General features: G+C 54.6%; 1 protein-coding gene across 3 annotated transcripts in view; it reads left to right on the top strand.

Moving 5' to 3' along the window:
- LOC134423547 (diacylglycerol kinase beta-like) overlaps window positions 1-20034 on the top strand; it is a 33189-nt gene extending 13155 nt beyond the window's left edge. For all 3 annotated transcript variants that reach the window (XM_063166608.1, XM_063166607.1, XM_063166610.1), the window contains 20 exons: window positions 102-272; window positions 983-1032; window positions 1567-1641; window positions 1746-1865; window positions 2990-3107; window positions 3384-3472; window positions 3799-3915; window positions 4028-4126; window positions 4672-4785; window positions 4870-4943; window positions 5613-5687; window positions 6268-6353; window positions 7204-7293; window positions 8546-8706; window positions 10035-10099; window positions 11583-11673; window positions 15137-15338; window positions 15860-15980; window positions 16070-16130; window positions 17202-20034. In XM_063166608.1, coding sequence (XP_063022678.1) covers window positions 102-272; window positions 983-1032; window positions 1567-1641; window positions 1746-1865; window positions 2990-3107; window positions 3384-3472; window positions 3799-3915; window positions 4028-4126; window positions 4672-4785; window positions 4870-4943; window positions 5613-5687; window positions 6268-6353; window positions 7204-7293; window positions 8546-8706; window positions 10035-10099; window positions 11583-11673; window positions 15137-15338; window positions 15860-15980; window positions 16070-16130; window positions 17202-17300 — 2078 coding nt within the window. In that variant the 3' untranslated portion in view covers window positions 17301-20034. The remainder of the gene's footprint in view (window positions 1-101; window positions 273-982; window positions 1033-1566; window positions 1642-1745; window positions 1866-2989; window positions 3108-3383; window positions 3473-3798; window positions 3916-4027; window positions 4127-4671; window positions 4786-4869; window positions 4944-5612; window positions 5688-6267; window positions 6354-7203; window positions 7294-8545; window positions 8707-10034; window positions 10100-11582; window positions 11674-15136; window positions 15339-15859; window positions 15981-16069; window positions 16131-17201) is intronic.
- The last annotated feature ends 1028 nt before the right edge of the window (window positions 20035-21062 follow it).

The following is a 21062-nucleotide window of genomic DNA, read 5'->3' as shown; positions in this document are numbered from 1 at the left end:
CCACACTGAATGGGTCCCTCCCCCAGAGTTCCCATGTCCCACCTGGTGACAATTCCCGCTCCAGTGTCATCCCTGTGTGTGGCCTCTGTCCCTGCCCACAGGCACGAAGAACGTGGAGAAGAGGTTGCCCTTCAGCCTGAGGAAAGGCTCCAGCTCCCTGAAGGCCACCCCTCCTCCTCCTCCCACCCCTGTGGCCCAGGTGGTGCACCTGAAGGACATCGTCTGCTACCTGTCCCTGCTGGAGAGGGGACGAGCCGAGGACAAGCTGGAATGTGAGTGTCACCCTGGGCTGGGGAGGGGACCAGGGGCTCAGGGTGTCATCTGCAGGGGGGTCTGGCTGCTCCTGCCACTTGGGAAACCCCCTCAGCATCCCCTTCTGCTCCTGCCTGTGTCTGTACTACTTGTGTGGAAGTTTGCATGGACAAATCCAGTGACAGGACAAGAAGGAATGGCCACAAGCCACACCAGAGGAGGTTCAGATTGGATATTCAAGAAAATTTCTTCCCCAAAAGGGAAGTCAAGCACTGAACCAGTCTGTCCAGGGCAGTGGTGAAGTCACCATCCCTGGAGTTATTTCAAAGCCATGGAGATGTGGGACATTTCTATCTTAGTGCTGGTTAATGGTTGGACTTGATGCTCTTAGAGGGCTTTTCCAACCTAAATTATTCCATGATTCTGTGAATACAGTTCTATTTCTCCCTCCTGGAGATACCAATGGGCATCCCAAGGCAGGCTGTGGGATGAGTGGCCCTGGCAGGGGGTGCCAGCAGCCACTGGGGCAGGGACATGCAGGGTGTGCTGAGCACAGTGTCTGCCCAAGGGGCCTTGATTCTCCACAGCTCTGGGGTCCCATCTCAGCCTGGCTGAGCCAGCACAGTGCTGCTCCCACCCTGGAGCTCCAGCAGCCTGGAACAGGGTGTCTGGGGCAGCCTGGGTGCCCTGGGGCTGGGCTCTCATCATCATCACCTTCTCTCCTCCCCAGTTATGTTTCGCCTCTACGACACCGATGGAAACGGGCTCCTGGACAGCTCGGTGAGCCTTCCCTTGGGACACAGGGCAGGGGCTGGGAATATGGGTATCCCCTGCCCTGCTGAGGGGCTGCACAAAGGGGCAGGGGTGTGGGGAGGGAGGAGGAAAGCAGCAGCTGGGCTGCAGAGCTGGGGATGACATGGCAGCTCCGCTGCATCCAGCGGGAGCTGGGGAAAAATCCACCCACCAAGAGCTGTAGCACTACATCAGGTCATGGTGTTTGAGGGAAGAAAAAAATCATGCACAGCTCCTTCTGCTATGATGTTTTTTTCTTTGTTCTTTGGGTAATGTCTGTGAAACCTGCTGCAAATGAATCTGGTTTTTCAGAATAGTTCTTCCCAAGGAAAACCCTTTATAGATTTTCTTGCAGGGCAGAAGGCCCTGAAAGAAAAGGAGCATCCATTGAGGACTGGGGTGTTGCTGCCCCTCCTATGTGGGCATTTTGGGATGTAGACCCTGGGGGCTTGGGGCTGGACACTCTGCTGATGCCTGGAGCCATCCCTAACCCTGGGCACTGTTTTCTGTGTGTGACTGTAGGAGCTGGATCGTATCATCAACCAGATGGTGCACGTGGCTGAGTACCTGGAGTGGGACTCCACCGAGCTGAAGCCTGTGAGTGCTGGGACTGGGGGCACCAGGGGCAGCTCCAGGGGCTCTCAGCCAGAGCCCTGGGTGCCATCACTGTCCCACACACCACATTTTGTGTCCCCCTCCAGATCCTGAAGGCCATGATGGAGGAGATAGACTACAACCACGATGGCACTGTGACGCTGGAGGAGTGGATCCGGGGTGGCATGACCACCATCCCCCTGCTGGTCCTGCTGGGCATGGAGACAGTGAGTGTCCCTGAGGACACCTGGTCCAACCTACCCCCAGCAACCAGCCATGCACTCATAGAGCACCACACAGCCCCTGCTGACACCGCCACCCTGCCCCCTTCACCCCCAAATCTTTCCAAGTTCATTTTTGAGCTGCTGTGCCCAAGCAGGCTGGGCTTGCTCCTTGCTATTGCAGTGCATTCTAGTTTGATGAACATTTAATCAAAGCCTAAAATGAGAAGGTCACAGTCACAGCTGCCCCTTGCCCCAGCCCCTGCCAGCCCCTGAGGAAGGGCCCCTCTGCCAGGAGCATCCCTTCTGCATTTTAGATACCTAAAATGGCATTTCAGATACCTAAAATGGCATCTCCTCTTGCAGAGTGAGCCTTAAAGAGCAAAGGTGGGGCTGTTGGGGCCTCCTTTATTTCTGTCTTGTTTTTCCATCCTTTTGGCCTTCATTTCTTTCAAGTGCATCCCTGGCCATCAGGGAATAATTTGCAGGGAAAGAAGGTTTTGCTCATGGTTTCCCTGTAGAGGTGGGGTGGTGGACAGGCTTTCTGGCAGAAAAAATCAAGAAAGCAGGGGATTTTAGCTGGCTCCTGCAAAGGACTCATGCCTGGCCCCAGATGAAGGGGTTTGTGCTTTTGTCACCCCTTGGTGGCAGTGGTGGCTTGGCCCCAAATGTGAAGTCACCTTCCTGTCAGCTGCCAAGATCTTCCCAGTGGCTGGGCTGTGCCAGGGCAGTGGTGAAGTCACCATCCCTGGAGGTATTTCAAAGCCATGGAGATGGGGGGACATTTCTGTCCTTGTGCTGGTTAATGGTTGGACTTGATGATCTTAGAAGGCTTTTCCAACCTAAATGATTCTGTGATTCCATGAATACATTCCTATCTCTCCCTCCTGGAGATACCAACTCTGTGGGAGCTGGAGCTGGATGTGCCCAGGGGGATGCAATGCCAGGGATGCTCTGGGGAGCACCAAGAGAGAAGGAAATGGGGAGCCCATGATCCTGCCAGGAGCAAACTCCCAGAAACACCATGGGGGTTTTAGGGGGGAAAAAAATTATCACAATGATGTGCTGAGGGTGCTGGGACTCTTGGCAGCAGGGGAGTGACCTCCACCCTCCACTTTCTTGCCCTGCAGAACGTGAAGGATGATGGGCAGCATGCCTGGAGGCTGAAGCACTTCAAGAAACCTGCCTACTGCAACTTCTGCCGCACCATGCTGCTGGGGGTGCGCAAGCAGGGCCTCTGCTGCTCCTGTGAGTCCTGGCCAGAAGGCTGCACTCCCAGTCTGCTGGCTCCTGCCACAGCCAGTGCTGCCCTGGGGATGGAGGATTGCTCCCTGTTAGTGCTGAGCCCCATGGGTGTTGCAGGCTGAGCGGGGAGGGGGCAGTTGCCATGCTGGGGAGTGATGCCCCGACCATTTCCTTGGTGGCACTTGGGGTGGTGGTGCCCTGGTGGTAACAGCTGGACTGGAACTGAAATGATTTCAAACCTAAATGATTCTGTGCCTTTATGATTTTCTCTCTCACCAGTCTGCAAGTACACGGTCCATGAGAGGTGTGTGTCCAAAGACATTGCTTCCTGCATCAGCACCTACGTTAAATCCAAGAAAAACACAAGTGTGAGTAGCAGCTGGTGCATTTCTGAGCCACTGGGTGTCCTGGTCTCCTGCTCTGCTTCCCCACTGCTTCTTCCCCTGGGTTTTGCTCCTCACATTCTAGGCAGCAGCTCATGGGCATTCCTAGCATGCAGAGCTTTGCAGAATGCACCCCATCCCCAGTCCCCAGACATCCACACCACCTCCAGCTCCAAGATTGGCACAGGGGCAGGGTTGGATCGGCAGCATCCTGCAGGACAAGCTGCCAAAATCCTGATGGACACCCTTAGCAGGAGGGAGGTGCCTGTGGGTCAGTGGGTGCTGTGCCACAGTGTCCCCGTGCCTTGCAGGTGATGCAGCACACCTGGATCGAGGGCAACTCTCCTGCCAAGTGTGACAGATGTCACAAGAGCATCAAGTGCTACCAGGGCATCACTGGCCTGCACTGTGTCTGGTGCCAGATCACGGTGAGTCCCCCGGGCTGGGCACACCCTCAGTGCCTGCATGGCCAGCTCTGGGCTCCTGCTCAGGGCAGGGCAGGTGTCCTCTGCTCCATGTCCCTTCCTCCCACCCCTGCAGCTCCACAACAAGTGTGCCTCCCATGTGAAGCCAGAGTGTGATGGGGGCCCGCTGCGGGACCACATCCTGCTGCCATCCTACATCTGCCCAGTCGTCCTGGTAAGTGCCCCCCTTGTCCTGGTAAAGTGTCCTGGTGAGTGCCCCCCTTGTCCTGGTAGAGTGCCCTCCTTATCTTGTAAAGTGTCCTGGTAAATTCCCCTCCTTTTCCTGGTATATTCCCCTCCTTTTCCTGGTAAATTCCCTCCCTTTGTCCTGGTAGAGTGCCCCCCTTGTCCTAGTGAGTGCTCCCCTTGTCCTGGTGAATGTCCCCCTTGTCCTGGTGAATTCCCCCACCTTGTCCTGGTGAATTCACCCCCTTGTCCTGGTATATTCCCCTCCTTTTCCTGGTAAATTCCCTCCCTTTGTCCTGGTAGAGTGCCCCCCTTGTCCTGGTGAATGTCCCCCTTTTCCTGGTGAATTCCTCCCCCTTGACCTGGTATATTCCCCCCTTGTCCCGGTGAGTGTCCCCCTTGTCCCGGTGAGTGTCCCCCTCCTCCCTGCCAGTGATGGGGACCCAGCAGGTCCCTGCTGAGGCTGCTGTGCCTGCCCTGGCTGCTGGCACTGCCTCGTGGGCAGGGTGGGCACCCACTCCTTGGTTCCCAAAGGACAGGCAGTCCCACTGCCGGCGCTCTGAGAGCGACTCCCCTGCCAGCACCAGCCCCGAGGACAGCCAGGCCTTCAAGTTCAACTCCACCACCGTGGATGGCCAAGGGCTGCAGGTGGGTTCCAGGTGCTGCAGGTGAGCTGTGCCACTGAAAACTGCACAGGTCGAGGAATTCACAGGTGCCTTTTCTGCCCCCCAGATCAGCCCCCAGCCCGGGACGCACCCGCTGCTCGTGTTTGTGAACCCCAAGAGTGGAGGAAGGCAAGGGGAGCGGTAGGTGGGGTCCTGCTGGGCATCCCTCCTGGTGTGGGAATCACCTTCATGCTGTTAGAAATGAGTACTCCAATTTAATAATTAAGGAGGTTTATTAAATAATAAAAGTATTAATTTGGAAAAAGCCACAAGCAATTTCGACTCTGAGCCAGGCAGCCAGAGTTGGGGAAACCCAGGATTTGGCTTCTATTGCACCAAATCCCCGTGGGTGTCCAAATGTCATTTCTAATGTCTATTTCTAAACTAAAAATGTCATTTTTCATTTTATACAGCCTTTTGGGCTCTGGAAGGGGCTTCTCTTTAGCATATTTTTGCATATTATCATAGTTTTTCTTTCGTGCTGCTGTGTTTCCTGGTGGATAACTGCTGGAATCCTGTCAGTGAAAACTTTTTGGGATAAACTTCTGATGATGCCTATCAAATACCTCCTGCTGAGGTCTTGTCAGATAAAAAAAATCCCTTGAAATATCCTTCTCTGGAGACAGTCATCCTCCTGGTGTTTGAATTTCTATCCTTATCACTTACCTTATTACTGCCTGTTGCCCGACGCTGGTTTTAGTACACAGAATGCTGTGGTTTTTAATTTCCCTTGGCAGTAATTGTTTTATAACATATGTTACAGATTATTTTATAGCATAAATTACATCCCTGCTGTCTCTCTCCTGCCAGGGTGCTCCGGAAGTTTCACTACCTGCTCAACCCACGCCAAGTGTACAACCTGGACCGTGGCGGGCCCACGCCAGGGTAAGGAGCTGCTGCAGGGGAACCTGTCAGGAAAATTCATCCACAAACACCACAGCTTTATGTCCAAAAAGGAGACAGAGGAGTCCTTTTGGCTTTATTCCAATAAAGGGAGAGGCCATGGGGCATTCCCCTGGGGTCTCTCAAATTTTTGGAGGATGCAGCCTCCTTTTTATCCCAATTTCCCAGCCACATTTCCCTTCTCTCTTTCCCCATTGGCTGAGGTACTTGAGAGGTTCAGACTTCCCAAAACACCTGATACCAAAGATTCCCCTCTAATGTATAACCCTCCCTTTTAATTTTTAATTCTTATGGAATTTAGGGATTTCTCTCTTCCCCATTGTTTCTTTCATCTCTCAATGTCTAATTTCATTTATCAGCAAACCCAAAGTTTATTTGTAAAAGTAAATATCTTTTTCCATTCATCAATCAGTGGAATCCTTCCCATTGCTTCTTTTATCTTCCAGAGTTAGTTTTATCTACCAGCAGATCCACAGCTGGTTTGTAGAGAAAAATCTGCTATTCCTCTCAATCCTCTGCCCCCTCTCTCACATCACCCCTTGTCTCTCCTGGCTGTCCCCAGGCTGAATTTCTTTCGGGACACCCCAGATTTCCGTGTGCTGGCCTGTGGAGGGGATGGCACAGTGGGTTGGATCCTGGACTGCATAGGTGAGCCAGGCTCAGCTGTGTTCCTGCTGAGCATCATCCTCCTGCATCCTTGATGGTGTGCCTAAGATTCCTCAAATTCCCTCAGGGAAAGTGGGGTGGGGATTGTGAAAAACACCAATCACTTGTTTTTAAAATTTTAGAAGTTTCATAGTAATAAAATGCTATAAAAATAGTAATAAATAGTTATAAATAGTTATAAAATAGTAATATAACTACAGTAATCATAATTTGGATTAGGACAATATGAGACAATAAAAACAAAGATTTACAGACAGTCCAGGTACCTTTTTCTGGGCAGCATAAGCCCAAAAAAGGACACACATTAACAGAGGACTAACCCTTAAAAGCAATAACCTGTTGCATATTCATACACCTCATACATGATGCATAAATTCTATTCAAAGACAGGATTCTGTTAGGTCAGTGTCAGCTTCTTCCTCTGAATCCTGACAGTGTCATCCTACCTGAGCGAGGTGGGAAGAAGTTCATTTCTCCTGATAATGGAGCAGTAAATTCTCTTTCTCTGAAAGACTCAGGTGTCCTGTGGCTGCTGTCTCAGTGCAAGTCCTTTCTTCAGATAAAAATATCCTACATAGCACAGTTTCTATTTTAACCTTTTGTTACAACCTAAAACTATATTTAACACACTACTTATGAGAATTAATACAGCATCAGTTTCTAACACAAGACATATAACATTCATTTTAATATTTGCGAAAAGCCAATCATAAAACGCGCGTTTTTCACAGTGACCCTTAGCCAGCAGCATCATTCCAGGGACGCAGGGAGGAGCAGGGAATGAGCTTTGCCAGCCCCAACCCTCTCTTTTCTCTTCTCCCTTGCCCTGCAGATAAGGCCAACCTGGTGAAGCACCCGCCGGTGGCCGTGCTGCCCCTGGGGACAGGCAATGACCTCGCTCGGTGCCTGCGCTGGGGAGGAGGTGAGCACAGCCCTTGGGAACCCTCAGCGGGGCCATCCCCAGGGCAGGGAGGGCTCCCGGGCTCCTGGGGTGCAGTTCAGAGCCTGGTGCCTCTAAATCCTTCCAAAAAGAGCTGCTGCTGCTTTCTGAACCCTCCATAGCTGGGTGTGGGAGCGTCAGGGGGTAGGACAGTGGGGATGGACGGAGATGAGAGATCTCTGCAGCCAGGTCAGGAACTTGGGGTTTATTGCAAAGGGCCTGGGTGCAGGGCCCTGCTGGGATTTGGGGTTTATTGCAAAGGGCCTGGGTGCAGGGCCCTGCTGGGATTTGGGGTTTATTGCAAAGGGCCTGGGTGCAGGGCCCTGCTGGGATTTGGGGTTCATTGCAAAGGGCCTGGGTGCAGGGCCCTGCTGGGATTTGGGGTTTATTGCAAAGGGCCTGGGTGCAGGGCCCTGCTGGGATTTGGGGTTTATTGCAAAGGGCCTGGGTGCAGGGCCCTGCTGGGATTTGGGGTTTATTGCCAAGGGCCTGGGTGCAGGGCCCTGCTGGGATTTGGGGTTTATTGCAAAGGGCCTGGGTGCAGGGCCCTGCTGGGAGCTGCAGCCACAGCTCAGAGCAGGACTGAGAGAATAGAGGGGGAGAGAGGATGAGAAGGTAAGAGGGTAAGGGAGTAAAAAGGGTAAGAGAGTAAAAGGGTAAGAGAGCAAGATTCCCATTACAATACCGTAAATCTTCTTCTGTGTTGAATATTCTGATTCTCACTAACCAATCTAGTACAAGATACAAATCCTACAGCATTTTCGTACAGTGTATAAGAATCATTGCATTGCCATACTGTGTTACATTTTAAACCCTAAAAACTCCTCTTTGGGCCCCTTCTGCCAAGCTGGCAGGGTCTGCTCTGACCCTGGGGCCTGCCTGCAAGCAGAGGGTGTTGTTCCATCAAAAGGGGATTACCTTCAGCTGGCCACACCATTGTTTTCCAGTTATTCGGTAACTGAGGTATCTCAACGCTTGCTTTCATTTCAATCTTGCTTTCTATATTCTCAAAATCTTTTGCCAGGCAATCATCTTTTTATAAAGATGCTTTCCTGTTTCATTTCCCCCAACAATGGGTCCTGCCCAAGCTTTTCCATTTTGAGAGCCCTGCCGTGAGCCACAATCTCTGCCTCTGCTGCAAGGATGTGCCATAACAGCATCCCCAGTGCTTGGCACCTGCCTGTGGCATGGCTGTGCTTCCCTTCCTCCTCCTTCATCCTCTTTTCCCTCCCAGGCTATGAAGGAGGCAACCTGATGAAGGTGCTGAAGGACATAGAGCACAGCACGGAGGTGATGCTGGACCGCTGGCACATCGACATCATTCCCACTGACAGGGAGGCCAACGGGGATCCTGTCCCCTCCTCCATCATCAACAACTACTTCTCCATTGGGGTGGTGAGTTCCATGGGGCAGGAGTTGGTTTTTTCCCTCCCTGTTCCTCCTTGCTCACTCTCCCAACCTCCCTCCATCTCCTGGTGTTGAATTTGTAGGCAATCCTGACATGGGAAGAGATGAGAATCTTGACTCCCTGTTTCAGAAGGCTGATATATAATATATAATATATAATATATAATATATAATATATAATATATATATAAATATAATATATAATATATAATATATAAATATAATATACAATATATAATGTATATTATTGTATATTATATATCATAATATGTATTATTATATATATTATATTAAAAGAAAATTATATACTAAAACTCTACTAAAAGAATAAAAGAAAAGATTTCATCAGAAAAGAAAAAAATAGAATTATAATAAAACCTTGTGACTGCTCACAGCCTCGACACAGGTGGCTGTCATTGGTCATCAAGTAAAAACAATTTCCAATGCTGGGTGAACAATTCTCCAAATCACATTCCAAAGCAGCAAAACATGGGGAAGCTGAAGCTTCTCAACTTCTCAGGAGAAAAGATCCTAATGAAAGGATTTTTCAGAAAATATGTCCATGACATCCTGGTTTTGGGTTTTTTCTGGTTTTATTGTCATTTGTAATGGCAGCACCAAGACTCATAAGCAGGCATGGGATCTCTATCTTCCCAGCAGGAAAGTTGCAAGAATGGGTGTGAAAGGAGCTTAGACGGGGTTCAAGGAAGTTTGAGGTGCCAAAGACAAGGACACCCCACCTGCCAAGACGTCAGCAAAGCCCTGCTTTGGTGTTTAGACCCATGTTCCCACATTTTCCTGACCTAGGGACGTTGGGGAGCCTGGGGAGGGTGACAGCCCTGCGCCATGGGGGTCAGTCCTGAGAGCAGGAGTGTTTTGGGGAGAGCCCCTCTCTTCCTAAGGGCTTGCAGCATTTTTATCCTGTGCCAGGGCTGCCCCCGTGGCAGGGGTCACTCACCTGCAGCACTGCAGGATGCTCCTGGGCTCACACTGGCTCCTGCCAATGCAGATGGCATTTGGTGACAGGGCTTAAACACCCCCAACTGTGCACAGGGAGAGGTTGGGCTGAGTTTCAGGAGAGCTGCCATCCTGCCAGGGGAGCTGCCAGGTTGCAGGGCCTTGGCATGTCCTCAGAGCCCCACTGGGTCCCTCCATCACCTTGGGCCACCAATGTCATCCTCAGTGACGCCATGTCACTGTGCCACAGGGACCAGCATGAAGAGCTGAGCAGCCCTGCCCTGCCTCATGCCCAGGGGGCACAGGGTGTGGGTTCTGGTTCTGTTTCTGTGCCTCTGATGTCTCTGTGCTCCCCACAGGACGCCTCCATCGCCCACCGCTTCCACATCATGAGAGAAAAGCACCCCGAGAAATTCAACAGCAGGTGAGGGCTCCCCAAGGACCCCCTGAGGGCTGGGGGGGTTTGGGGGGACCCCCTGCCACCCCATGGGGACACCCAGCACCCCATGCACCATGCCAGGAGAGTTTGGTGTTTGTACAGCCTGAGGGGACAGGCACCAGCCATGGTGGTGGGGGTTTGGGATGCTCCTTCAAGTCCTGTGCGGTGTGTCAGGCTGCTGAAGCTCAGCCACACCCCCAGTTAGGTTCATTCATGCTTTATAATTAGTGTGGAATGCCAGGACAGGCAGGAGCAGGCCAGGCAGGGAGGGCAGGGCAGGCAGCAGGTCACAGCTCATTCTGCTGTGCTCAGGAAATGGGGTGGTGGCAGCAGGAGCTGTGACTGGTGAGCCCCATCCCAGGTTTAGAAATGCCTCAGTGGACCAAAATGTCTGGGTCTGCCCTCAAATTCAGCTCCTCCTGGATTACAGCTCTCCCAGCTCCCCCTCCAAGCCTGGCCCAGCAGCTGATGCAGGGAATGAGCCACGGTCAGGGGGTGCTGAGGCTGCTGAGCTGTGGGACATCCCCTCCATAGGGTGCCCTGTGCTCTGACAGCACACCCCATGGCCAGGGAGCACCCATGTCTTGGTTTGGAAAGACAGGAGTCTGCTAAGGAAGGCAGGAGCCTCCCCTGAAATGGAGAATGTGAACCCTCCCCACCCCTCCCAATTGCTATAAATTTTAAATTAAGGGGCTCTCAGGCAAAAAATATGGCAGCAGGAAGAAAATAACAGTTCTTTAATAGGGAAGAAAATAAAAGGATAAGATGAACAATGCAGTACACCAGAACAACAGTGACAGAGTCAGAACCCAACCTGACACCCTGTGGGTCAGGGTGTTGGTGGCAGTCCCATTGGAATTGTGGCTCAGCCCTCCTGCAGTGTCAGGGGTGGTTCTGCTGGAGCAGGGATCCTGTAGAGAAGGATGGATTCTTCCTCTGAAGATCCAGTGGAAGGAGAGGCAGCTGCTGTTCCTCTGGGAATCCCGTGGAGAAACTGGTGGTGTCTCAAACCTCTGGATTATATCTGGGTAGCAATGCTTGGCTCCTCCCTCTGGGCTCACATCTCCCAATGGGAAGCTGTAGCTCTTATCAGCCATGCAGGGACATTCAATAGTCTGTTATCAGCAATGTCCCCTCCCGAGGGAGGTGTGAGTGTGGTCACTCAAAGAGAGAGATAAGGCAAACTGCCCACTTGACAAAGGTAGCCTGCCATACAGATGGTAATGGAAAACATCTTGCATTGCAATCTTCAACAACCCAGCACCCCCATCCTCCCCCTGTGATGGGTGTCAGAGCCACCCTGTGACAGCCCCAGACACCCACACAGCTCCCTAGGGCCAGCCTGCCTCTCCACCATGGCTCGTGTCCCCACCACAGCAGCTCCATTCAGTCTCTGGCAGCCCCTCCTGCTGCTGGCTGGGGTAAGATGTGCTTCCAAGGGGGGTCCTGACATGTCTCTGTGCCCCAGGATGAAGAACAAGCTGTGGTACTTCGAATTTGGGACCTCAGAGACCTTTGCAGCCACCTGCAAGAAGCTCCATGACCATGTTGAGGTTGAGGTGGGTTTCCTGGCATGGTCCCTGGCTCTAGCCATGGCACAAATTCTTTTTGGATCCCTCAGCTGTTTGAGGAGAGGGTGCCACCACTTTGACCCCTCCCTGTGGCAGAAGGACAAGGCAGGACCCCTTATTCCACCACACTGCAAAGCCAGCCAGCTGTGGGCAGAAGAATAATCCTGTATTCCCCCACTTCCAGCTGTATTTGAGAGCATGCCTGGAACATTCTCCCTGTAAATTCTGCACTGCTCCCAGCCCTCATTGGATGACATGGAAACAGCCTTTAATTAGAGCTGGGAGGAGGGCCCGTGGTTGCTAAGAGTGCTGTCACTTCTCTGTGCTGGGGATTTGGGCTGTAAACTTCCATCTCTTCTTATCTCTGGATAATCCACCCTTTTATAACTTAGGCTGGAGGGTGAGGGGAGAAAATAGCACTTGCCAAGAGGTGGTGGGTGCAGGGTGCTGCTGGTGGGCACAGAGCAGAGCTGTGCCCATGGGCAGAGGGATTTGGATGCCTATTCCTATACAGGGAGTTTCTTCCCTTCCCAAAGCCTGGGGTGGGTAGCTGCACCCTTGGAAACTTGTGGGAAGGGGCTGGAGCAGCATCACAACCATCTCACCCCTTCCCCATCCATGCTGCACTGTCCCAGGGTGGATAAAATCCGTGTTTGTGGAGTTGGGTGCTGCTGGAGATGGGCACAAGGTGCCCCCTGTTCCTTCTCAGGGTGCTCCCCACCGAGTGTGCATGCCCAGCAGCCGAGCCCACGGGCAGGAAGGGGTTAACCCCACAGCGTTTGGAGTTGAAAGGAGCCGCCTGTCCTCCCTCCAGCTCCCAGGCAACTGTCAGCCTCGCAGAGAAATAGCAGTTTTGTTTTGGAAATTGGCACTCCTTCCCCCTACAACTCCTGGAAATGAATTTGCTTTTTCCCCCAGCTGCAAATTTCTCCTTCCAGCCTCGCTGCCGTCAGCTGCCCCAGCTCAAAGGGCCCATTGTGGCTCCCTGGCAGGAGCAGGAGCAGGAGCAGGAGCAGGGAGAGCAGGGAGGGCTCTGCAGGGAGAATCCACAATCCAGAATCGCTCCTGCCCGCGGCTCTGGGCAGGCGTGGGCGGCTCTGGGCAGGAACAGGCTCCTGCTGCAGCATCCCAGCATCCTGCACTCCTGCCAGCCAGCTCCCACCCCATCCCATCCATCCCATCCCACCCCACTGATTCCACCCCACCCCATCCCAAACCACCCCATCTATCCCATGCCATCCCACCTCATCCCATCCCACCCCATTGATTCCATCCCACCCGTCCCAAACCACCCCATCCATCCCATGCCATCCCACCCCATCTCATCCATGCCATCCCACCCCATTGATTCCACCCCACCCCGTCCCAAACCACCCCATCCATCCTATCCTATCCTATCCCATCCCAAACCACCCCCTCCATCCTATCCTATCCCATCCCATCCCACTCCATCCATCCTATCCCATCTCATGCATCCCACCCCACCCCATCCCACTGATCTCCCTGATCCCATCCCACCCCACCCCATCCCATCCCATCCCACCCCATCCATCCCATCCAATTGATCCCATCCCATTCCATCCCATTGATCCCATTGATCCCATCCCATTGATCCCATCCCACTGATCCCATGCCATTCCATGCATCCCACCCCACCCCATTCCATCCCACCCCATTCCATCCCACCCCATTCCATCCATCCATCCATCCATCCATCCATCCATCCATCCATCCATCCATCCATCCATCCATCCATCCCATCCCATCCCATCCCATTGCTATCCACTGCTCAGAGCATTGAGGTCTTTTCTCCCCCTACAAATCACAATATCATTACATTGTACTGAGAACTCGGGGATTAACATCCTTTCCAAGCCTTGGACAGACAGCTCTTCCTCCCAAACCAGAAGATTCCTGCTTTTTTTGCTTTTTTTTTACCTTTTTTCACTTTTCTAAAAATAAGCTCCTGCAGCACCAGGGGAGGCAGGAAGGATCTGGCACATGGAGGTGTGAGCACCCAGCTCCTCACACACGGGGCTGGAGTCCTCAGCAATGGCCAGAGGGGTGGGAAAAATCAGCTCCAGACCTTTGTTCAAGGAAAACACCCAGACAAGGAGCAGCTCATCAGCCCATTTCGTTCCTCTCAGCACAAGAAGTGAGGGCAGGCCTGCCTTTGCATCACCAAAATGCAAGGACAAACTGTGCTGGGATTTGCTGAGGCACAGAGTGGCAGGTAAAGAGCAGATAGATGCCTGAAGGGAAATAGGGATGTTTTAGAGAAATTCAAGCTGGATGGAAAAGTGGCTGCTTTGACCAGAGGTGTTTAGGAAGGAGGTCCATGTCTGGGGAGTGTGACAAGAGCTGAAGTTAGGAAATGCATTTCCATGGCTGGTGCTTCCAGTTCTGTGGGAAAGCTGCAGGCAATGGATATTTTAACTTGCACAGGGAATTTTCAGCCCTGCTGCATGACAGCAAAGCCTGGGATGCCAGTTCTGTGTGCTGTGCTGTGCTTTGCTCTCCAAAACCTGACATTTCTCCCTCTGACACCTTCCCCTAATTTCCTTCCAGCCTTATTTCTCTTTTCCAAATGGCTCTTGAAGACAAACTGGTTTGAGCTACATTTTGGGCAGCCAAACTTTCCAGTGCTTTGGAGTCAGTTTGGATGAGGAGAGGGGGAAGGCAGGTGCTGGAGCTCCTTGGGTGGAAGCTGCTTTAGGGTCAGGGTGGTGTGACGGTGTTCACAGGGGTCCCAGGATGAGGGAAGAGATGAGGATCTGACTCCATGTTTCAGAAGGCTTGATTTATTATTTTATTATATATATTATATTAAAAGTATACTAAAAGAATAGAAGAAAGGATTTCATCAGAAGGCTGGCTAAGAATAGAATAGAAAAGAATGATAACAAAGGCTTGTAGCTGGGACAGAGAGTCCAAACCAGCTGACTGAGATTGGCCATTAATTAGAAACAACCACATGAGACCAATCCCAGATGCACCTGTTGCATTCCACAGCAGCAGATAACCATTGGTTACATTTTGTTCCTGAGGCCTCCCAGCTTCTCAGGAGGAAAAATCCTAAGGAAAGGATTTTCCATAAAAGATGTCTGTGACAGGGTGGTGTTGCTTCCCATTTTGGGTGACAGCACTGAGTCCAGCCAAGTTTTTATGTCCTCTAGAAATTTCCTTTTTGAAACTGCCATTTTGGACCTGTGATAAAACTCCTATGGAAGCAGAGGGGAGAGCAGCACAGGGAGTGTCAAGGGCAATAACTCTAGGAAAAAGTGAGGGGATGTTTGGATCTCCAGCCCCACCACTCTGGATCTGCCAGTGTCCCCTGGAGCCACCCAGTGTCACTCTGTGCCCAGGGAGCCACATTTCCATGGCAGGGAGAGGAGGGGGCTCCCTGTGGTGGGCCCAGCTCCCTCCTGACACCCACCCTGTGCCCTGGCAGTGTGATGGGACCCTGCTGGACCTGAGCACCACATCCCTGGAGGGCATTGCTGTGCTCAACATCCCCAGCATGTACGGGGGCTCCAACCTCTGGGGAGAGACCAAGAAGCAGCGTGGCTACAACAGGCTGGGCAAGAAGGTGCCAGACAAGGTGCCAGGCACGGTGGTCACCGATGCCAAGGAGCTGAAATTCTGCGTGCAGGGTGAGTGGGGGGCACCAGGGCAGGGTGGGGGCAGCAAAGGGCTGGGTGGGCAGCACTCCCAAAGGGCTGCAGGGGACAGCAGGGGTGGTGCCCTGGGGACATCCCCACTCCTGGGTGGGTAAAGGGTGTGGGAGGCCCATAGGGGTGGGTGTGAAAGGGGACCCTGAGGCAGAGCTGTGCCATGGCCAGGTGTCCTTGCTGGTGGCCCAGAGGAGCAGGAGGAGCTGTGAGAAGAGGCCATCCCCTGGGGTTTGAAGGGCTGCCATCATTTCATACACTGCAAACAGAGCAAGGCCTGGTGAGGATCTGGGCTGGCACCACGCAGACCCAGCTGCTCTTCCAGATTTTTTTCTCCAAAGATTTTGGCCGGCAGCATTGCCCAGTGCTGGGAACGCCCAGCTTGGTGGTCTCAGGACACAGAGCACATCAGGATAAATCCCCTCAGAGCCACCAGCACACCCTGAGGGTTCCAGTGAGGGCAGGAGGAGGGGGATTCCAGCTCAGCCCCCTGTGTCCTGCAGACCTCAGCGATCATCTCCTGGAGGTGGTGGGGCTGGAGGGCGCCATGGAAATGGGGCAGATCTACACGGGGCTGAAGAGCGCGGGGAAGAGGCTGGCCCAGTGCTCCTCCGTCATCATCAGGTACTTGTCCCCTTCCTAGGAAACCCGACACCCGTGTCACCGAAACCTGACACCCGTGTCACCAATTTCCCCTTCTTTGCGCCTTGCAGGACGTCCAAGCTGCTGCCCATGCAGGTGGATGGGGAGCCCTGGATGCAGCCGTCCTGCACCGTGCGTGCCCAGCCAGGGCCTGGGGGGCTGCCAGGGGGTGGCGATGGGCAGGATGGGCAGCAGGGGTGCCAGGGGGTGGGGATGGGCAGGATGGGCAGCAGGGGTGGCAGGGGGTGGGGATTGGCAGAGGGGGTGGGGATAGATAGCAGGGGATGGAGATGGGTGGCAGGAGATGGGCAGAGGGGGTGGCAGGGTGTGGGATGGGTGGGAAGGGCTGGCAGGGTGTGGGGATTGGGGAGAGGGCTGGTAAGACATGGGGATGGACAGAGGGGCTGGCAGGGTGTGGGGATTGGGGAGAGGGCTGGTAAGACATGGGGATGGACAGAGGGGCTGGCAGGACGTGGGGATGGGCACCAGGGGCTGGCAGAGTGTGGGATGGGCAGGATGGGCTGGCAGGACGTGGGGATGGGCAAGGAGGGGCAGCAGGGTGTGGGGATGGGTGGCAGGGGCTCCCACGGGGTGGGGATGGAGCAAAGGGGGTGGCAGAGTGTGGGATGGGCAGGAGGGGTAGCAGGGTGTGGGGATTGGGGAGAGGGGCTGGTAGGACATGGGGATGGGTGGCAGGGTCTGGCAGGGTGTGGGGATGGGGGTGGTAGGGTGCCCATTGAGGATGGGCAGCAGGCTGGGACAACCTTGGCTCCTCCTGACAAAGCTGCAGGGTTTGCAGGGAAGCTGGGGCTGGGTTTGGAGGAGCCTGGGCTGGGTTTGGATGGAAGCTGGGGCTGGGTTTGGAGGAGCTTGGGCTGGGTTTGCAGGGATCCTGGGCTGGGTTTGAAGGGATCCTGGTGCTGCTGCTGATGGGTGCCACAGAGCTGAGCTGTGACTCCGTGCCCTGCACTCACCTCACTCCCATTCCTTGCTGGATGGGCACACAGCATTCCTCTCTGGGGAGCTGCAGGAGGATTCCCTTCCATTTCTCCTCCTCCCTTCCCATCCCAGCAGGACCTGGATGTGATTCCAGAGCTCTTCCCCTGGTGCTGAGCTGCTCCCACCTCCATGGGGTCACTCCTGAGGGTGCCTGGGAGAGCTCAGGCTCCTCTCACTGAGCTGGGTTTTTCTACTTCTTTTTAGGTGAAAATTACCCACAAGAGCCAGGTGCCCATGCTGCTGGGGCCCCCCCAGAAGAGCAGCTTCTTCTTCCTGAAGAGGAGGAACAGAACTCGGGATTAAAGCCTCACCAAGGATCCACAGCCTGGAGCATGCCAGCATCCCACCTGGGGATTGTTTATCCTGGGAAGGTCTTGCAGGCTCCTTCCTGACCACCAGAAGCATCCTCTCCAGCTGGGATGGAAGAAGGGGGAGAAGGCAGGCTGGAGCAGTGAGCACATTTGCTGGAGCAGCACTAGGACTGGGATTTTATTTTTTTTTCTCCCTTTATTTAAATTCCCTCCAGCCAAGCTGCCAGTGAATGTGCTCCTGAGGCAGCACTGAGCTCCATTTATTTATTTATCCTCCTCCTGAAGGCCACTTGATGTCTCAGTGGGGTGGCTTTGTCCCCCAGTCCTTGCAATGGGAGGAATTATTTATTTCTTTAGCCCAGAGGAGCCAGCTCAGGCCCTCAGCTCTGTGCTGTGGGGTTTGAGGGAGATGCAAGAACCATTGCTGCCAGCCCAGTGGGACAGGCTGGGGACAGCCAGTGCACAGGGACAAGCCTGGGGTGCATGGCAGGAGATTGTGTTTTTACAGGGAAATGGCAAAAAAAGGGAATTTTGGGGGAAGCAGCCCCAGCTCTGGGCTTTGTGTTCATATTTATGTATTTATTTAGCAAACTTTGGACAAAAAAGGGACTCTGGTGGTCACCTTTCTAGGAGCCCAGATTGGACACAGACACCACCTCCCTTCTCTGCTGGACTTCTCCTCTCTCCTAAATCCTGCCAGCCTCTCCTGGGGGCTGGAGACCAGAAACTCTTCTCACTTTAAGGTGTCCCCAGCACCTTTTACACACCTGCCAGTGTGCTCTGCCAGGCTGGTGCTGCCCCTGTGCTGCAGGGAGTGGGGCAGGGTGCTTGCACCTCCCTTTCTCTAGGGCCAGCTCTCCCCACAGCCCTCTGCAGCCCCAAGAAGCCTCACAGGTGATGGCAGCTGGGATGCACAGGCAGGTGTCCGTGGCATCACCCCTGGATGGACAGAGCAGGGGGTGCAGCTCCTCTCCAGGGACCAAGAAGCAGATGGATGCAAGGAGTTTGTGGTGGTCTGGATGCACTCCCAGGGGCAGGAGCTGGCAAGGCTGGCCATGGCAAGGGGCCAGCAGTCACCCAGTGCCTCCAGCAGTGAGCCTGCACGCAGGATGCAGCCACATCCTGAGTTAAACCTGCTCCCTTGGGCTGCTGGGAGCAGCAAAACTCCTGCTTGTCCCCACTGTGTCCCTGCCACAGGGCTGGGACAAGTCACAGTGCCCACCCAGTCCCTGCTGATGCTGCAGGTCCCTGTTCAGCAGCATTCCCTGGCAGAGGGTGCTGCCAGCTCTGCTCCAGAGGGGCTGGGAGGGACCTGCTGGGGAGCTGTGTGCCCAGGCAGTGTCACTGCAGGGCATCAGTCCACTGCTGTTCTTCTCCTTCTCCTCCTTCTTCTTCCCCTCCTTCACCTTCTTCTTCTTCTCCTCCTTCTTCTTCCCCTCCTTCTCCTTCTCCTCCTTCTCCTTCTCTTCCTTCTTCTTCCCCTCCTTCTCCTTCTTCTCCTTCTTCTTCCCCTCCTTCTCCTTCTCCTTCTCCTTCTCCTCCTTCTTCTTCCCCTCCTTCTCCTTCTTCTCCTTCTCCTCCTTCTCCTCCTTCTCCTCCTTCTTCTTCCCCTCCTTCTCCTTCTTCCCCTTCTTTTTCTTCCCCTTCCCCTTCTTCTTCTTCCCCTTCTTCTTCTCCTCCTCCTCCATTGCCAAGGGCAGCAGTGCCTCGCAGCCCCACGCCCGGGGAGGGTGACAAATCCACCTCAGCCACCTCCAGACCTGGAGGTGACAATGTGGGGGATGGCAGCACACCAGGTCAGCAGGTTTGGTTCTGTTTCCCTGCCCTCAGGGCAGTGTTTTGTCCCAGCTGGGGATCAGCAGTGCTTGGGCAATGAGCTGTGGTTTTCCTGCCCCTTGCTCCTGTCACAGTTTGCTGGGCTCTGGGCAAAGAGCAGCCCCGGGGGCTCTGCTGGGCTGAGCTGGCAGAGCTGGGAGGGCACTGAGCCTGTCCCTGCTGCCTTGGGCTGGAATCAGGGCCACACTCTGGGCCATGGGACAGTGACACACCAGCAGCACTGCCAGGCTCCAGCCAGACACCCCTCTGGTGGCCAGGGAGGTGATCCCTGCCCCAGGGGCTCCATCTGCTCCCACACTGCCAAAGGCCCGGGCCAGCAGGCCTGCCAGCCCCACCTCCTCCTTACCCTGGTGGTGCAAAGCTCCTGAGCCCAGCAGGACCCACATGGGCTGGGATTCCACTCCCACCTCCTCACCCTGATGATCCTGAGCCCAGCAGGACCCCCAGGGCTGGGACTCCTCTCCCACCTCCTCACCCTGATGGTCCTGAGCCCAGCAGCACCCCCAGGGGCTGGGACTCCTCTCCCACCTCCTCACCCTGATGGTCCTGAGCCCAGCAGCACCCCCAGGGGCTGGGCTCCATGCCAGCTGTCCCTGGTGCAGGGAGGATGAAGCCATTGCAGCTGGGGGGCACCTGAAGCCTTTATCCCCCCATTCCCCAGTGCCTCCCAGTCCAGCCCAGCTCCCAAGGGCACGGGGTTGAACCAAGCCCCCAAACGAGCCCCTGGGCACTGGGGAGCCCCAGCTGGAGCCCCAGGGGCTCAGCCAGTGCCTGTGTGTGTCCGTGTGTCCCGTGGTGGTGCGTGGAGTGCTGTCCGTCGCGTGTGCTGCCGTGTGCGCCCGGCTGCTGTGGCCTCGCCTCCAATAAAGATGGTCATGAACTCCTCACTGCTCCTGGCCTGCCCGGGGCTCATTCCTGGCCAGCTGTGTCCCTCTGGGGACACAAAGGGACAATGCCACTCCATGCTGCCGGGGCTGAAGGGGTGCAGGCAGCGATGGAGTGGTGCTCAGTGCGAGCTGCATCCGGCTAAATTTGGAGCCTGCAAAAAAAATTTCTTTTTTTTTTTTTTTTTTTTTTTTTTTTTTCATCAGTGGGGGCTAAATTTAGCAGGCACCGGTCACCATCCCCCCCCTGGCAGCCCTGGCTCTCCAGGGGTTTCAGCTCTTCCTGTGAGCTCCCACCCTGTCATCTGTGCCATGGCTGTCACCTCTGCGTGTCCCTGGGGTGCTGAGCAGCTCCAGCCCCAGATCTGCAGCTGCCCTGTTGGACCCCCAGCTCTCCCTCATCCCCACTGCCCCCCGTGCTCCCCAGGCTGGGTTTTGCCACCTGCCCTCCCATGTGTCATCTGCTAATTTTACCTGCAGTGATTTCATCTGTGCAGAGGGGAAGTGAGAGCCTGCAGAGCCCCCAGGAGCGGGCTCAGAGCAGCAAGGACACCCCGTGCCCTCTGTGCTTCCTGCCCCCATCATTCCAGCCGGCACATGAGCTACCTGCCGCGATCCCTGGGGGACTCTGGGAGCTCACCAGTGACCCAGCAGCCACAGAGCAGCAGCCCAAAGGCAGCTGGGCAGCTCGCCCAGGACACTGACAAGCCCACGGGCTGAGCATTTCAAGCTGGCCAGGACATCTCTGTGCTGACAGGCTTCTCAATCCCTGGGCAGCTTCCCAGGATCCGAGCAGAAGGTTCCTCTCCTTCCCGAGCTGGGATGTGCAGAGTGTAACCAAACACCTTGTTTTTGCCTTCTCCAGCAATAACTTCCTAGTCTGCCTCCACAGCAATGTGAGGCCTCCCCACAGCCCATTTATCCTGTCCCTGAGCAGCCACTGCCAGCTCCCCACGGCAGGTCTCACCCCCCTCTTACAGGTGGGGAAACTGAGGCACTTAGCAGGGAAATGCTGCAGTGAGGGGCCTGGCAGG

The sequence above is a fragment of the Melospiza melodia genome, chromosome 12 (genome assembly GCF_035770615.1).
Source record: "Melospiza melodia melodia isolate bMelMel2 chromosome 12, bMelMel2.pri, whole genome shotgun sequence".
NCBI classification, from domain to species: Eukaryota; Metazoa; Chordata; class Aves; order Passeriformes; family Passerellidae; genus Melospiza; species Melospiza melodia.
Note: the sequence above shows the minus strand (reverse complement) of the source record. Positions and strands in the feature narration are given on the sequence as shown.